A 16,398-nucleotide genomic window follows, 5' to 3' on the forward strand; every position below is an offset into this window, starting at 1 on the left:
GAATGCAAATATTGGATCAGAAAGTTTGCTAATCATCCGTCGGAATCAGACCAGGCTCTGTTCTGAACAATACATTCATTTGCGAGATGCAGTTGTAAATGACGGTAATACTACTAACATTGGAAGAGTAACGATTTTACCTTCGTCATATGCTGGCAGTCCACATCATGTGCATGAGTATGCTCAAGATGCCATTAAGCATGTTCGTCGCTATGGTCGTCCAGATTTATTTATTACATTTACATGTAATCTATCTTGGGATGAGATACAGCAACTTTTACTTCCTGGACATTCGCCGGTTCATAGACATGACACTACAGCCCGTGTCTTCCGGCAAAAGTTGAAATCACTGATAAATTTCATAGTAAAACTTAAAGTGTTTGGGTCAATGCGATGCTGGTTGTACTCAGTGGAATGGCAAAAACGAGGATTGCCACACGCATATATACTAATCTGGCTACATTATAAAATTACTTCTAATGAAATTGACGATGTGATTTCCAGTAGAATACCTGATGTAGATGTCGATAGGGGCTTACATGACACTGTTGTAAAAAATATGATACATAGAACTTGCGGTGAATTGAATGAAAGTTCACCATACATGGACAGAGGAAGGTGCACAAAGCAATATCCTCGACTTTTAGTACCTAACAATATTACCGCAAGTCAGATATGACTTTGACTTTAAAACAGAAATTTATAACTGCACTTTAGTTATGATTTAAGATTTATGGTTATCTATGGCAAACAAACTTCTCAAGCATTTGGGAATGCCTTCACCTAATCGTACTGTTGCTATGTCTAAATGTGTAGAATTGGATCGAGAATAAAGTTACGATGTGAGCGCCAGTTAAGCCTTACCCCTGTTAAGCGCCACCGCTCACCGTATAAACACGAATGCTAGGTGCTAATTTTTAACTTTGTTTAGTTTTTTTCTTTTTTTTCTCTTCTTTTTTTTTTTAGTTTTTTTAGGATCTTTCCCTTTTTCTTAAATCGAAGTTACAGTCCCATAAAGAAAACAAAAAATTATTTACATAATCTTAACAAATCTTACAAATTTCCTTGCAGCAGCTGGGATTGAACCTAAGCCCTACAATTTGCAGGCTCACCTCCATCCACTATACTGCTACAAGGTGTGAGATATTGAAAATTCATTATATGGATGATATAGATGTAAACAATCTTGGCTTCGCCGCCGGGCCCCAGCATAGCACGCGGCAGCCTTCTATATATATATATATATATATATATATATATATATATATATATATATATATATATATAATTCTATAAGATTATAAAATATATATATAAAATTTTGTGTACATATATATATATATATATATATATATATATATATATATATATATCTATATATATAAAAATAAGTTGTCTGTCTGTCTGTGGATGGATGGATCAGGTGACGTCACCTGAAAAAACTGGATCAGGTGACGTCAAAACTGAAAAAACTAAAAAAAGGCAAAAACTACAAAAAAAACTAAAAACTAATAAAAAAAATAAAAAAGCTAAAAAACTAAAAAAACTAAAAAAAGGCAAAAACTACAAAAAAAACTAAAAACTAATAAAAAAGCTAAGAAACTAAAAAAACTAAAAAAAGGCAAAAACTACAAAAAAAACTAAAAACTAATAAAAAAGCTAAGAAACTAAAAAAACTAAAAAAAGGCAAAAACTACAAAAAAAACTAAAAACTAATAAAAAAAATAAAAAAGCTAAAAAACTAAAAAAACTAAAAAAACTAAAAAAAGGTAAAAAACTAAAAAAACTAAAAACTAAAAAAAACTAAAAAAAAGGAAAAAACTGAAAAATAAGCTAAATAAAGGTAAAAACCAATAAAAAACTAAAAAAAAAACTGAAAAAACTAAAAAAAGGCAAAAACTACAAAAGAAAACTAAAAACTAATAAAAAAAGTAAAAAAGCTTAAAAACTAAAAAAACTAAAAAAAGGTAAAAAACTAAAAAAAATAAAAAATTAAAAAAAACTAAAAAAAAGGAAAAAACTGAAAAATAAGCTAAAATAAAGGTAAAAACCAATAAAAAACTAAAAAGAAAAAAAGAAAAAAACTAAAAAAAATTTTCATCTAAAAAACTAAAAAAAACTAAAAAAGGTAAAAACTAAAAGAACTAAAAAAGAAAAAAATAAATGACGAAACTCAAAGAGAAAGCGACCAGGACAAAAGGAATGTTCGATTAGCAATCAACAAAGCACCGGGACACAGGGAGTATAAATGACGACCAGGACATAAGTAAAAAAAAAAAACTATCTATATATATAAAAATAAGTTGTCTGTGGATCTGTGGATCGTGGATCAGGTGACGTCACCTGAAAAAACTGGATCAGGTGACGTCAAAACTGAAAAAACTAAAAAAAGGCAAAAACTACAAAAAAAACTAAAAACTAATAAAAAAAATAAAAAAGCTAAAAAACTAAAAAAACTAAAAAAAGGCAAAAACTCCAAAAAAAACTAAAAACTAATAAAAAAGCTAAAAAACTAAAAAAACTAAAAAAAAAGGCAAAAACTACAAAAAAAACTAAAAACTAATAAAAAAAATAAAAAAGCTAAAAAAACTAAAAAAAGGTAAAAAACTAAAAAAACTAAAAACTAAAAAAAACTAAAAAAAAGGAAAAAATTGAAAAATAAGCTAAAATAAAGGTAAAAACCAATAAAAAACTAAAAAAAAAACTGAAAAAACTAAAAAAAGGCAAAAACTACAAAAAAACTAAAAACTAATAAAAAAAGTAAAAAAGCTAAAAAACTAAAAAAACTAAAAAAACTAAAAAAACTAAAAAAAGGTAAAAAACTAAAAAAAATAAAAAATAAAAAAAAACTAAAAAAAAAGGAAAAAACTGAAAAATAAGCTAACATAAAGGTAAAAACCAATAAAAAACTAAAAAGAAAAAAAGGAAAAAACTAAAAAAAAATTTCATCTAAAAAACTAAAAAAAACTAAAAAAGGTAAAAACTAAAAGAACTGAAAAAGAAAAAAATAAATGACGACACTCAAAGAGAAAGCGACCAGGACAAAAGGAATGTTCGATTAGCAATCAACAAAGCACCGGGAAACAGGGAGTATAAATGACGACCAGGACATAAGTAAAAAAAAAAATTAACAAAACTAAAAAGAAGGTAAAAACTACAAAAAAACTAAAAAGAAAAAAAAACTAAAAACTAATACAAAAACTAAAAAATCTAAAAATCTAAATAAACTAAAAAAGAAAAAAAAAAGGAAAAAAATAAAGGAGAAAAACAAAACTAAAAAACGAATGTATATACAGACCGGTACACCGGGATACAAATGACGACCGGGACACAGGGACACAACAACAATGGGGACGCCGGGGGGCACAGGGGGATATAAATGACGACCGGGACACCGGGACACAAGGAATATAAATGACGCCCGGGACACTCAAAGAGAAATCACAGACTGGAACACCGGGACACAAATGACGACCGGGACACAGGGAATATAAATGACGACCGGGACACAGGGACATAACTACAAAGGGGACGCCGGGGTGCACAGGGGGATATATAAATGACGATGGCGACTCAGGGAATGGTCGATTAGCAATCACCATCAACAAAGCTCAAGGGCAATCATTAGAATCATGAGGTATAGATCTGAATACGGATTGTTTTCCCATGGACCATTATATGTTGCATGTTCAAGAGTCGGTAAACCTGAAAATCTATTTATATGCACAGACAATGGGACAGCAAAGAATGTTGTATATTCGCAAGTTTTACGTAGTTAAAAACATATATATATATATATATATATATATATATATATATATATATATATATATATATATATATATATATATATATATATATATATATATATATATATATATATATCTATATTCACAGGTGGGACATAGGGACACAACTACAATGGCGCGTAACTAATATGGCGCGTAACGACTTACGCGCGCGGGGGGGCTTGGGGGGGGGGGGTGCGAAGCGCCCCCACCAACTAGGTGTTGGGGTGGCGCGAAGCGCCACCCCAACAGCTAGTATATATATAAAATTCTATAAGATTATAAAATATATATATAAAATTTTGTATATATATATATATATATATATATATATATATATATATATATACTAGATGTTGGGGTGGCGCTTCGCGCCACGCGCCACCCCAACACCTAGTTGGTGGGGGCGCTTCGCGCCCCCCACCCCCAAGCCCCCCGCGCGCGTAAGTCGTTACGCGCCATATTAGTTACGTGCCATTGTAGTTATGTCCCTATGTCCCACCTGTGATATATATATATATATATATATATATATATATATATATATATATATATATATATATATATATATATATGTTTTTAACTACGTAAAACTTGCGAATATACAACATTCTTTGCTGTCCCATTGTCTGTGCATATAAATAGATTGTCAGGTTTACCGACTCTTGAACATGCAACATATAAACATATAATGGTCCATGGGAAAACAATCCGTATTCAGATCTACTATACCTCATGATTCTAATGATTGCCCTTGAGTTTTGTTGATGGTGATTGCTAATCGACCATTCCCTGTGTCGCCATCGTCATTTATATATCCCCCTGTGCCCCCCGGCGTCCCCTTTGTAGTTTTATCCCTGTGTCCCGGTCGTCATTTATATTCCCTGTGTCCCGGTCGTCATTTGTGTCCCGGTGTCCCAGTCTGTGATTTCTCTTTGAGTGTCCGGGGCGTCATTTATATTCCTTGTGTCCCGGTGTCCCGGTCGTCATTTATATCCCCCTGTGCCCCCCGGCGTCCCCGTTGTAGTTGTGTCCCTGTGTCCCGGTCGTCATTTATATTCCCTGTGTCCCGGTCGTCATTTGTATCCCGGTGTCCCGGTCTGTATATACATTCGTTTTTTAGTTTTGTTTTTCTCCTTTATTTTTTTCCTTTTTTATTTTTTTTCTTTTTTAGTTTATTTAGATTTTTAGATTTTTTAGTTTTTTTTATTAGTTTTTTGGCTTTTTTAGTTTTTTTTTCTTTTTAGTTTTTTTGTAGTTTTTACCTTTTTTTAGTTTTTTTTTTACTTTTGTCCTGGTCGTCATTTATACTCCCTGTGTCCCGGTCGTCATTTGTGTCCCGGTGCTTTGTTGATTGCTAATCGAACATTCCTTTTGTCCCGGTCGCTTTCTCTTTGAGTGTCGTCATTTATATTCCCTATGTGCCGGTGTCCCGGTCGTAATTTCGTCAGTTGAAAACATGACGTCAGTCGACACACAAACATGACGTCACCCGACAGACAGACCCACACACACACAGACAACTTATTTTTATATATATATATAGATTGTTCCGAGTTTTCATCCGTCACGATGTCTAAGATTGAAAAGGATAAAGTTCAACTGGATGCAAAGTCAATTTATGTTTTTAACGACGAAAAACTTGTGAATATACAACATTCTTCGCTGCCCCATTGTCTGTGCATATAAATAGATTGTCAGGTTTACCGACTCTTGAACATGCAACATATAATTGTCCATGGGAAAAACAATCCATATTCAGATCTATACCTCATGATTCTAATGATTGCCCTTGAGCTTTGTTGATGGTGATTGCTAATCGAACATTGCCTGTGTCCCCGTCGTCATTTATATATCCCCCCTGTTCCCCCGGGGTCACCGTTGTAGTTGTGTCCCTGCGTCCCGGTCGTCATTTATATTCCCTGTGTCCCGGTCGTCATCCCGGTATACATTAGTTTTTGAATTGGTATATGATGAAATAAATTTTTAATTTTTTCCCTTTTTTTCTTTTTAGTTTTTTTTATTGGTTTTTACCTTTTTTTAGGTTTTTTAGTTTTTTTCTTTTTAGTTTTTTTTGAAGTTTTTATCTTTTTATTTTTTTTATTTTTAATTCTATTTTTTTCGTTTTCTTTTTCTCCTTTATTTTTCAGTTTTTTTCCTTTTTTTAGTTTTTTTTTCTTTTTTAGTTCTTTTAGTTTTTACCTTTTTTAGTTTTTTTTAGTTTTTTAGCTTTTTTTAGTTTTTTTATTAGTTTTTAGTTTATTTTATGGTTTTTTCCTTTTTTTAGTTTTTTTTTAGTTTTTTACCTTTTTTTAGTTTTTTTTTAGTTTTTAATATTTTTTAGATTTTTTTTTTCTTTTTAGTTTTTTTTTGTAGTTTTTACCTTCTTTAGATTTTTGCTTCTTTTATATTAATGCTAAAGCCAAAGTTCGAACCTGGAACCTCTTGAACCTAGAACCTGGAACATAACGCCTTATCAACTCAGCTACATCGGCTTGAATACATTCGTTTTTGAATTGGTATATGATGAAATAATTCAGACGTCATATTATATGAAGAAAAAAATTTTAAGTTTTTTCCTTTTTTTCTTTTTAGTTTTTTTATTGGTTTTTACCTTTTTTTAGCTTTTTTATTTTTTTTTCGTTTTTTCTTTTTAGTTTTTTTTTGTAGTTTTTATCTTTTTTATTTTTTTTTATTTTTAGTCATATTTTTTTAGTTTTCTTTTTCTCTTTTATTTTTCAGTTTTTTCCTTTTTTTTAGTTTTTTTCTTTTTTAAGTTTTTAGTTTTTTACCTTTTTTTAGTTTTTTTTAGTTTTTTAGCTTTTTTAGTTTTTTTATTAGTTTTTAGTTTTTTTTGTAGTTTTTGCCTTTTTTTTAGTTTTTCAGTTTTTTTTAAGTTTTTAGTTTTTTACCTTTTTTTAGTTTTTTTTAGTTTTTTAACTTTTTTAATTTTTTTTTCTTTTTATTTTTTTTTGTAGTTTTTACCTTTTTTAGTTTTTTTTTCTTCTTTTGTATTAGTGTGAAATAATTCAGACGTCATATGCGGACAAACACGACGTCACTCGACAGACAGACATAACCCACAAACAACTTATTTTTATATATATAGATATATATATATCTATATATATATATATATATATATATATATATATATATATATATATATATATATATATATATATATATATATATATATATATATATATATATATATATATATATATATATATATATATATGTATCCAGGGCATAACGTAAAGCTCTTACACTGAGGGCTGTGGGGGGAAGGGGGTTGCCATCCTCAAAGACATAATTTCCTGACCTTCAATTACGCTGAACAAAATGGATATCTCAAAATGTTTATTGGATGTGTTTGGAAAAATGGTGGATGTAAAAGGGGGGTTAGTTGCCCTCCAATCATTCTCGACTATTAAAAGGGTATTGGCCCTTTCAACTTCCAATCTAAGAGAAGTTTCTTCGACAACAAATAGCCATCTCAAAATTTGTATCAGATGCATTTTCAGAAAATAGGAGGTGGGGGAGTATCTACCCTCCGATCACTCTGAATCTTAAAAGTGGCACTAGTACTTTTGATTACCAATCCAATGACCTACTCGGAAGTTTATACAATCAGCCAATTTATGTATACCTTATATGCCACCAGGGCATAAATTACAAGCCTTGCCCTGAGGGCTGTAATCCTCAAAGACATAATTTTCGGCCCTTTCAACTACGTTGACAGATTAGCTATCTCAAAATTTCGATTGGATGTGTTTGAAGCACTGGTGGGCGTGGGGGGGGGGGGTTAGATGCCCTCCAATCACTTTCGACTATCAAACAGAGCACTAGTCCTTTCAATTTTCAATCGAATGAGCTCTTTTCGAAGTTTCTACGACAGCAAATGGCCATCTCAGAATTTCTATTAGGTACATTTCGGGAAAATACGAGGTGTGTGGGAGACGGAGGTATATACCCTCTGCTCATTCTTAATCTTAAAAAGGACACTAGAACATCTGATCTTCAAGATTGACAACTCGGCTATTTTATCCATGGTCTTCACTTCACACCTCCTTAGTTCATATTTTATGCTTTCTTCCCTTTCTTTTCATTTCTCTTATTTTCATATTATTTGTCACTCAGATAGTTCTTGTACAAGCCCCTTCTCTCCTCTATTAAACATAAAGATTCTATAATATTCCTAGCTGGGTTCCCTAACCTTAAGTATAACCCAATGGTCACTCAAGTAAATGATTAATTGGCAAAACAAAAAAATTCAGGGAAACAAAAAAAATCTCAAAGAAATTACAAATGATAAAAATCGCTTGTGGTAAAACTTAAAACAAACAGAGATTACTCTGTGTAAGAAAGGGGCTGTTCCCTCCTCAACGTCCCACTCTTTACGCTAAAGTTATTTACTGTTTTATAAAGTGGAATTGAGAGAAAGAGTCAAACTTTAGCGTAAAGAGCGGGACGTTGAGGAGGGAACAGCCCGTTTCATACACAGAGTAATCTCTGTTCGTTTTAAGTTTTAATGTCGCTCCTTACTTTCAGTTGAAAAACTTGTTTGTTTCTTTATTTAAAATTGTATACAAGGCCAAGCGAAAGGCTTTAATTTTGCTTTTTCTTTTGTAGTTTTGTGAACATGGACACAAATGTACACTATATATTTATTATTCAAAAACTGAAATATTTTCGTCATTTTTAGGTGTCAGGTCTTATTTTATGAGCATAGAGGAAGATCATAGAAGACAACTACATCCCTTACCCTTTTGGGTAACTATGCAACCACCTACTCCAGTAGGGTACAATATCTGAAAAACAATAACAGTAGACAGCATTCCGGGTAGAAAAAACAAACAAACAAAAAACTGGTTCAAAAGAAAACAAGACAAAACTTCAGGCACAACTGAATGGAGTACTGTTGGGCACGTTGGGGCTACTGTCTTCCTACTTTCAAAAACTTTAGGGGAAAATGCGTGATCATACCACTAATACATGCATAAAGTGGAGGATGCCTAACTTACATACCCTTTATTTTAATTCAAAGGAGTCCAGAAACAGAAAAATACATAATGTTGGACAAGTAGCAAACTTTGTGCGAAGTTCCAACTACCCCTTTCTCTGGTTTAGACCTGTGAATATCCTTGATGTCAATGAAAGCTTCTACCGATGTTTGGATGTCCCATATTTCCGTATATCTATATCGATACATATATATATATATATATATATATATATATATATATATATATATATATATATATATATATATATATATATATATATATATATATATATATATATATATATATATATATATATATATATATATATATATATATATATATATATATATATATATATATATATATATATATATATATATATATATATATATATATATATATATATATATATATATATATATATATATATATATATATATATATATATATATATATATATGTATATACTAGCTTTTGGGGTGGCGCTTCCCGCCACCCCAACACCTAGTTGGTGGGGCGCTTCGTGCCCCCCCAAGCCCCCCCGCGCGCGTAAGTCGTTACGCGCCATATTAGTTACACGCCATTGTAGTTGTGTCCCTGTGTCCTACCTTTGAATAGATATATATATATATATATATATATATATATATATATATATATATATATATAATAGCTGTTGGGGTGGCGCTTCGCGCCACCCCAACACCTAGTTGGTTGGGGCGCTTCGTGCCCCCCCCCAAGCCCCTCCGCGCGCGTAAGTCGTTACGCGCCATTGTAGTTGTGTCCCTATGTCCCACCTGTGAATATAGATATATATATATATATATATATATATATATATATATATATATATATATATATATATATATATATATATATATATATATATATATATATATATATATATATATATATATATATATATATATATATATATATATATATATATATATATATATATATATATATATATATATATATATATATATATATATATATATATATATATATATATATATATATATATATATATATATATATATATATATATATATGTTTTTAACTCCGTAAAACTTGCGAATATACAACATTCTTTGCTGTCCCATTGTCTGTGCATATAAATAGATTGTCAGGTTTACCGACTCTTGAACATGCAACATATAATGGTCCATGGGAAAACAATCCGTATTCAGATCTATACCTCATGATTCTAATGATTGCCCTTGAGCTTTGTTGATGGTGATTGCTAATCGACCATTCCCTGTGTCGCCGTCGTCATTTATATATCCCCCTGTGCCCCCCGGCGTCACCGTTGTAGTTGTGTCCCTGTGTCCCGGTCGTCATTTATATTCCCTGTGTCCCGGTCGTCATTTGTGTCTCGGTGTCCCAGTCTGTGATTTCTCTTTGAGTTTCCCGGGCGTCATTTATATTCCTTGTGTCCCGGTGTCCCGGTCGTCATTTGTGTCCCGGTGTCCCGGTCTGTATATACATTCGTTTTTGAATTGGTCTTTTTTTTAGTTTTTAGTTTTTTACCTTTTTTTAGTTTTTTTTAGTTATACCTCATGATTCTAATGATTGCCCTTGAGCTTTGTTGATGGTGATTGCTAATCGAACATTCCCTGTGTCTCCGTCGTCATTTATATATCCCCCTGTGCCCCCCGGCGTCCCCGTTGCAGTTGTGTCCCTGTGTCCCGGTCGTCATTTATATTCCCTGTGTCCCGGTCGTCATTTGTATCCCGGTGTCCCGGTCTGTATATACATTTGTTTTTGAAATGGTATATGATGAAATAAATTTTTGTATTTTTCCCCTTTTTTTCTTTTTAGTTTTTTTGGTTTTTACTTTTTTTTTAGTTTTTTTAGTTTTTTTTCTTTTTTCTTTTTAGTTTTTTTTATTTTTATTTTTTTTTAGTTTTGTTTTTCTCCTTTATTTTTCATTTTTTTTTCCTTTTTTATTTTTTTTTCTTTTTTAGTTTTTTTAGTTTTTTAGCTTTTTTAGTTTTTTTATTTTTTTTACTTATGTCCTGGTTGTTATTTATACTCCCTGTGTCACGGTCGTCATTTGTGTCCCGGTGCTTTGTTGATGGTGATTGCTAATCGAACATTCCTTGTGTCCCGGTCGCTTTCTCTTTGAGTGTCCCGGTCGTCATTTATATTCCCTATGTGCCGGTGTCCCGGTCGTCATTTGTGTCCCGATGTCCCGGTCTGTAATTTTGTCAGTCGAAAACATGACGTCAGTCGACACACAAACATGACGTCACTCGACAGACACACACACACACACAGACAACTTATTTTTATATATATAGATAGATATATATATATATATATATATATATATATATATATATATATATATATATATATATATATATATATATGTTTTAACTACGTAAAACATGCGAATATACAACATTCTTCGCTGTCCCATTGTCTGTGCATATAAATAGATTGTCAGGTTTACTGACTCTTGAACATGCAACATATAATTGTCCATGGGAAAAACAATCCGTATTCAGATCTATACCTCATTATTCTAATGATATGTCCCTGTGTCCCGGTCGTCATTTATATTCCCTGTGTCCCGGTCGTCATTTGTGTCCCGGTGTCCCAGTTTGAAATTTCTCTTTGAGTGTCCGGGTCGTCATTTATATTCCCTGTGTCCTTGTGTCCCGGTCGTCATTTGTGTCCCGGTGTCCCGGTCTGTAATTTCTATTCGAACAATCCCTGTGTCCCAGTCGTCATTTATATATCCCACCTGTCCCCCCGGCGTCCCCGTTATAGATGTGACCCTGTGTCCCAGTCGTCATTTATATTCCCTGTGTCCCTGTCTTGATTTGTGTCCGGGTGTCCCAGTCTCTAATTTCTCTTTGAGGTTCCCGGTCGTCATTTATATTCCCTGTGTCCCGGTCGTCATTTGTGTCCTGGTGTCCCGGTATGTAATTTCATCAGTTGACAAACATGACGTCAGTCGACAAACAACTTCATGACGCATACAGATCAATCCTTATAATGATGTCAGTCGACAAACATGACGTCAGTCGACACACGAACATGACGTCACTCGACACACACACACACAGACAACTTATTTTTATCTATATACTAGCTGTTGGGGTGGCGCGTCGCGCCACCCCAACACCTAGTTGGGGGGCCCCCCCAAGCCCCCCGCGCGCGTAAGTCGTTACGCACCATATTAGTTACGCGCCATTGTAGTTGTGTCCCTGTGTCCCACATGTGAATATAGATAGATTTATATATGTGTTTCAAACTACGTAAAAATTGCGAATATACAACATTTTTGGCTTTCCCACTACTGGGAGCTTTCCGTTTCCAATTGCCAGCAATTGATCTGAAAATGTTTGACCAGATTCATCGTTTTGCAATCGGACACGCATATTTGTAGTTAATTTTAATATTTTTACGTGTGCCCATAAATTAGAATTTTTCAGGCAAGCATTCATTTCGTCTCCAGGAGTTAAACTACGTAAAAATTGCGAATATACAACATTCTTGGCTTTCCCATTGTCTGTGCATATACAAAGCCGTATGTACTAATAATGACGTCATATGCAAACGCTCTTTTTACAAACAAACAAACATGCATACACACAACTCGTTTTTATATAGATAGATAGATAGGTAGATACAATACAAATTAACTTTGTAAAACTTGCGAATATACAACATTTTTCGCTGTCCAATTGTCGCTGCATATAAATAGATTGTCAGGTTTACCGACCCTCGAACATGCAACGCACAATTGTCCATGGGAAAAACAATCAGTATTAAGATCTATACCACATTTTTCTAATGATTGACCTTGAGCTTTGTTAATGGTGATTGCAAATGCTAATCGAATTGGGAATTGCAATCTTTTAAATTGAAAAGGCAGATCCGTTGGAATCATGGGAATGCGAGGAATAAGAACAGCCTCACTCTCAAAAGGCCCTGTCAAGATTGTGGCCTCTATTAGGTTTTCCATTGTTTTTTTTACGGCAAGTCGCGTGCCATTGCAAAGCTTTGGTGGGTTGATATTTCTTAAAAGTATTATTGGTACGCCTATTTCTAGTTGTAGCACGTGTGGTGGAAACCCTGAAAGATCTATGGAATTTAAAAATTCAGATGGATAATTAACCGCTTCATTTGGTTCCAAAACTGTGTCGACTGACTTGTAAAGGACTGCCTGGTCTCGAATCTTGGTCAAAACAATATTGTTGATTTCGTGGACGTCTATATTTTTGGGTGCGAGAATCGCTCTTTCACTTAGCCATTTATTATTTTTATAATTTTTTAGAATATTCGGAAATACTTTTTCAATCAATTCATTTTTGGACGTCACTAAATTACAGAAATCAGCAGGTAGTTGTATACGTCCTGAAATTGAGTCTACTGGGAGCTTTCCGTTTCCAATTGCCAGCAATTGATCTGAAAATGTTTGACCAGAGTCATCGTTTTGCAATCGGACACGCATATTTGTAGTTAATTTTAATGTTTTTACGTGTGCCCATAGACTCTTTGAGCATCTTCATCAGTCATTGTAAACTTAAACATTAATAGATTTCTACGCGAACATATGTCTTATATAACTTGAATGACGTCACCTTCAAAGCAAAAATGACGGCAACTAATTTCATGACGTCAGCCGAAACATGACGTCACCTGATCCACAGATCCACAGACAGACAGACAACTTATTTTTATATATATAGATAGATAGATATAGATAGATAGATAGATAGATACTTGAAACAGCGGAGTAAAAATCAAACACACAGAAAAAAAAAACAACTTCTGATAACACATTAAATTACTGTAGAAAACATTTTAGAAGACCATGAAAAGGGTTAATAGTCAAATGTATCGAGTTGGATAGTTTCTGGTTTAGCACATTAAATTTATTTAATAAATCTGGAGCCCCGAAATTTGTTACCATATCACTGCTCTTGTACCAGGGAGGAAGATACAACAAAAATCGGAGGAAACGAAAATAAGATGACTTGAGAGCCTTTAAATCTTTTCTTTTTATTACAGGATACAATCCAGAAAGATATAAAACCGAGTGATCACAAAAGCAAGAATAAATTTGTGAAAGGGCTTTGCGGTTGTATTTCCCCCTGTTCGCAACAATTTTAGAATAACCCACTTGAAATTTAACCTTAGCATCAGAAACAATTTTATTACGAAAAGAGACTAAATTGTTAGTAAGGGTAATGCCCAACCACCTTAAAGAAGTCACGCACGGAATGCTAAATTTAGAACAGTTAAGTCTAGAAGATTATGTATAGTTAAGATATGTATATACATATATATATATATATATATATATATATATTAATTCAATTTATATATTTTTTTTTTCATTTCAATTATACTCGTAGGTTGAATAGGAACGACATTGAGGCATAGAGAAGGAAAGTTAAACTACTAGACTTAACCATTTCTTACAATTTTGAAATAACTCGCGAGAAATTAATTTTGTGTTCAAATAGCATTCACTTCAGAATAATAACTGCACTTACTCATTAACTAATTACAACTAATTACAAAAAGTTGTATAGAGCACAATTTTCCAAATTCTTCAAAAGCTTGTAAATCATGATTTAGCACTGTAATATTTCCTTGGGGCTGTTGTTTGCTGTTGATCTGTTTCTGGAAGTTTTATTTTTGTTACACAAAGTTGGTGCAAGCTACAATTAGGCATGCATTCAATAAACTGAGCGTGTAAAGGACAATTTGCCTTTTTACTTTTATATATTTTTGGCTTTCAGTAAAGCATTAGTCACTTCCACTAGTGCTTGAAGTGGGTTACTTTACAGCCGACGCCTCAAACATTAACACTTTCTTCAAAGAAGTGAGAGCCCCGACTCCAATATTCCTGCTAATTCAGAGCAAAAATTGATGAGAGGAATTTATTTTAATGAGAGAAAAGAAGAAAAGTAATAATGCAGGCTAATTATAGTCTATAATTGGCCCACTATATTAATTTTGTTTGTTATTGCCACTTTTGAGTGGTATGTACGAGTATTTGGCGTGAGTCTTACAAATAGCTACAACTCCAAAGGGTCTTATCAAAGAGTATTGGTAACTCAAAAGAGTGGAAACTGGCACTAGTGTAAAAAAAAGATCACCAACGCCATCTAGCAACTGACAAATTTGCCATTTTTTAAGCCTAATTAATTTGCCATGATTTGCCCTCATCAAACCTAGGCCTACAAATAATTAGGTTTAGTTATATGTACTACGCCTAATTATGTTAACAAGACAATTAGGCATAACCCTTTGCCATCATAGACAAATAGGCTAGGCCTTATATATGTCTTTTAAACAGTAGGTTGGCCTAACCTAAACAACCAAATACTTGATTTTTATGACTTACACAGAGACTTCACCTCTAAGTGATATTAATATACAGATCAGGCCCAAAGAACATGGGAAACTGTGAGTTTGCAATACTATTTGATTAGGCCTTTACCAATTATCCGGTTTGACTTGAATTTTTTCTACTTATTTAAAGCCATTTTAATGATTTCGCCAGCCACTACGCTGCGTCTGGCACTAGTAGTTTTCAACCCCTATCTTTTCATGTTAAATTGCCAAAGTTTCCACTCTTATAGTTTCCCATACACTTTGGGTCTTAAATTATTTCTGTTCTTTGGACTTCTGGACTTTAGACTTCTCATTGGACTTCTGAATGAAGTCCAACTCCGACTTCATTCAGCAAAAGGTTACGAAAATTTCGCCTCCACAGCCGAGACAAAAAGTCCTCAGTTATTAGGTATTTCATACTTACTTTCTGACTCTGACATATCTTCAATCCTTTTCTTTTCCCCTGATAAATATTGTGAGTACCAGTATAAAAACTTCCCTTTTTTGGTCTTCAGTTTTTTAGAAAAATATGCGCACCTGTAAATAAAGAAATTACCAAATTGCAATTAATGTTGAAACAATAAAACGGAGTCAGAATTAGGAATCTTAAAAACCTGAGATTTTTCCTAAGATTTGAATCACCCTTGAAATCAAGGAAATTTTTTTCTCATGATTAGACCAAAAAGACTGACTTCTGAATCAAAGAAAATTTTACGTTTCCCTATACTATTCAAGTATGTCTTCTTTTCCTCTGATAAATATTGTGAGTACCAGTAAATAAAACTTCCCTTTTTTGGTCTTCAGTTTTTTAGAAAAATATGCGCACCTGTAAATAAAGAAATTACCAAATTGCAAGTAATGTTGAAACAATAAAACGGAGTCAGAATTAGGAATCTTAAAAACCTGAGATTTTTCCTAAGATTTGAATCACCCTTGGAATCAAGGAAATTTTTTTTCTCATAATGATTCGACCAAAAAGACTGACTTCTGAATCAAAGAAAATTTTAGGTTTCCCTACACTATTCATATATGTCCAATAGTTGTTAGACTGCAAAAATCTCCAATTGAAAAGAAACTAATATTACAAAAACGTTAATTGTTAATGAGGCTATGTAGTTGCATACTTTAACAACCACAAATTTTTTTTGTCGTTTAATATGAGAGGCCAAATAGGTAATTTTTGTTATAATTCAACAATAATTTGTTCCTTAATAATCCAAGTCATACATATCAAT

The 16,398-nt window shown here is 32.7% G+C and overlaps 1 protein-coding gene across 1 annotated transcript in view; it reads right to left on the reverse strand.

The window, feature by feature from the left end:
- Positions 1-16,398, reverse strand: part of LOC136037418 (cell division cycle protein 23 homolog) — an 89,900-nt gene that overhangs the window by 59,916 nt on the left and 13,586 nt on the right. Inside the window, exon 3 of the mRNA XM_065720185.1 lies at positions 15,588-15,700. Within this exon, the coding sequence (XP_065576257.1) occupies positions 15,588-15,700 (113 nt within the window). The remainder of the gene's footprint in view (positions 1-15,587; positions 15,701-16,398) is intronic.

Source organism: Artemia franciscana, chromosome 16, assembly GCF_032884065.1.
Source record: "Artemia franciscana chromosome 16, ASM3288406v1, whole genome shotgun sequence".
NCBI lineage: Eukaryota > Metazoa > Arthropoda > Branchiopoda > Anostraca > Artemiidae > Artemia > Artemia franciscana.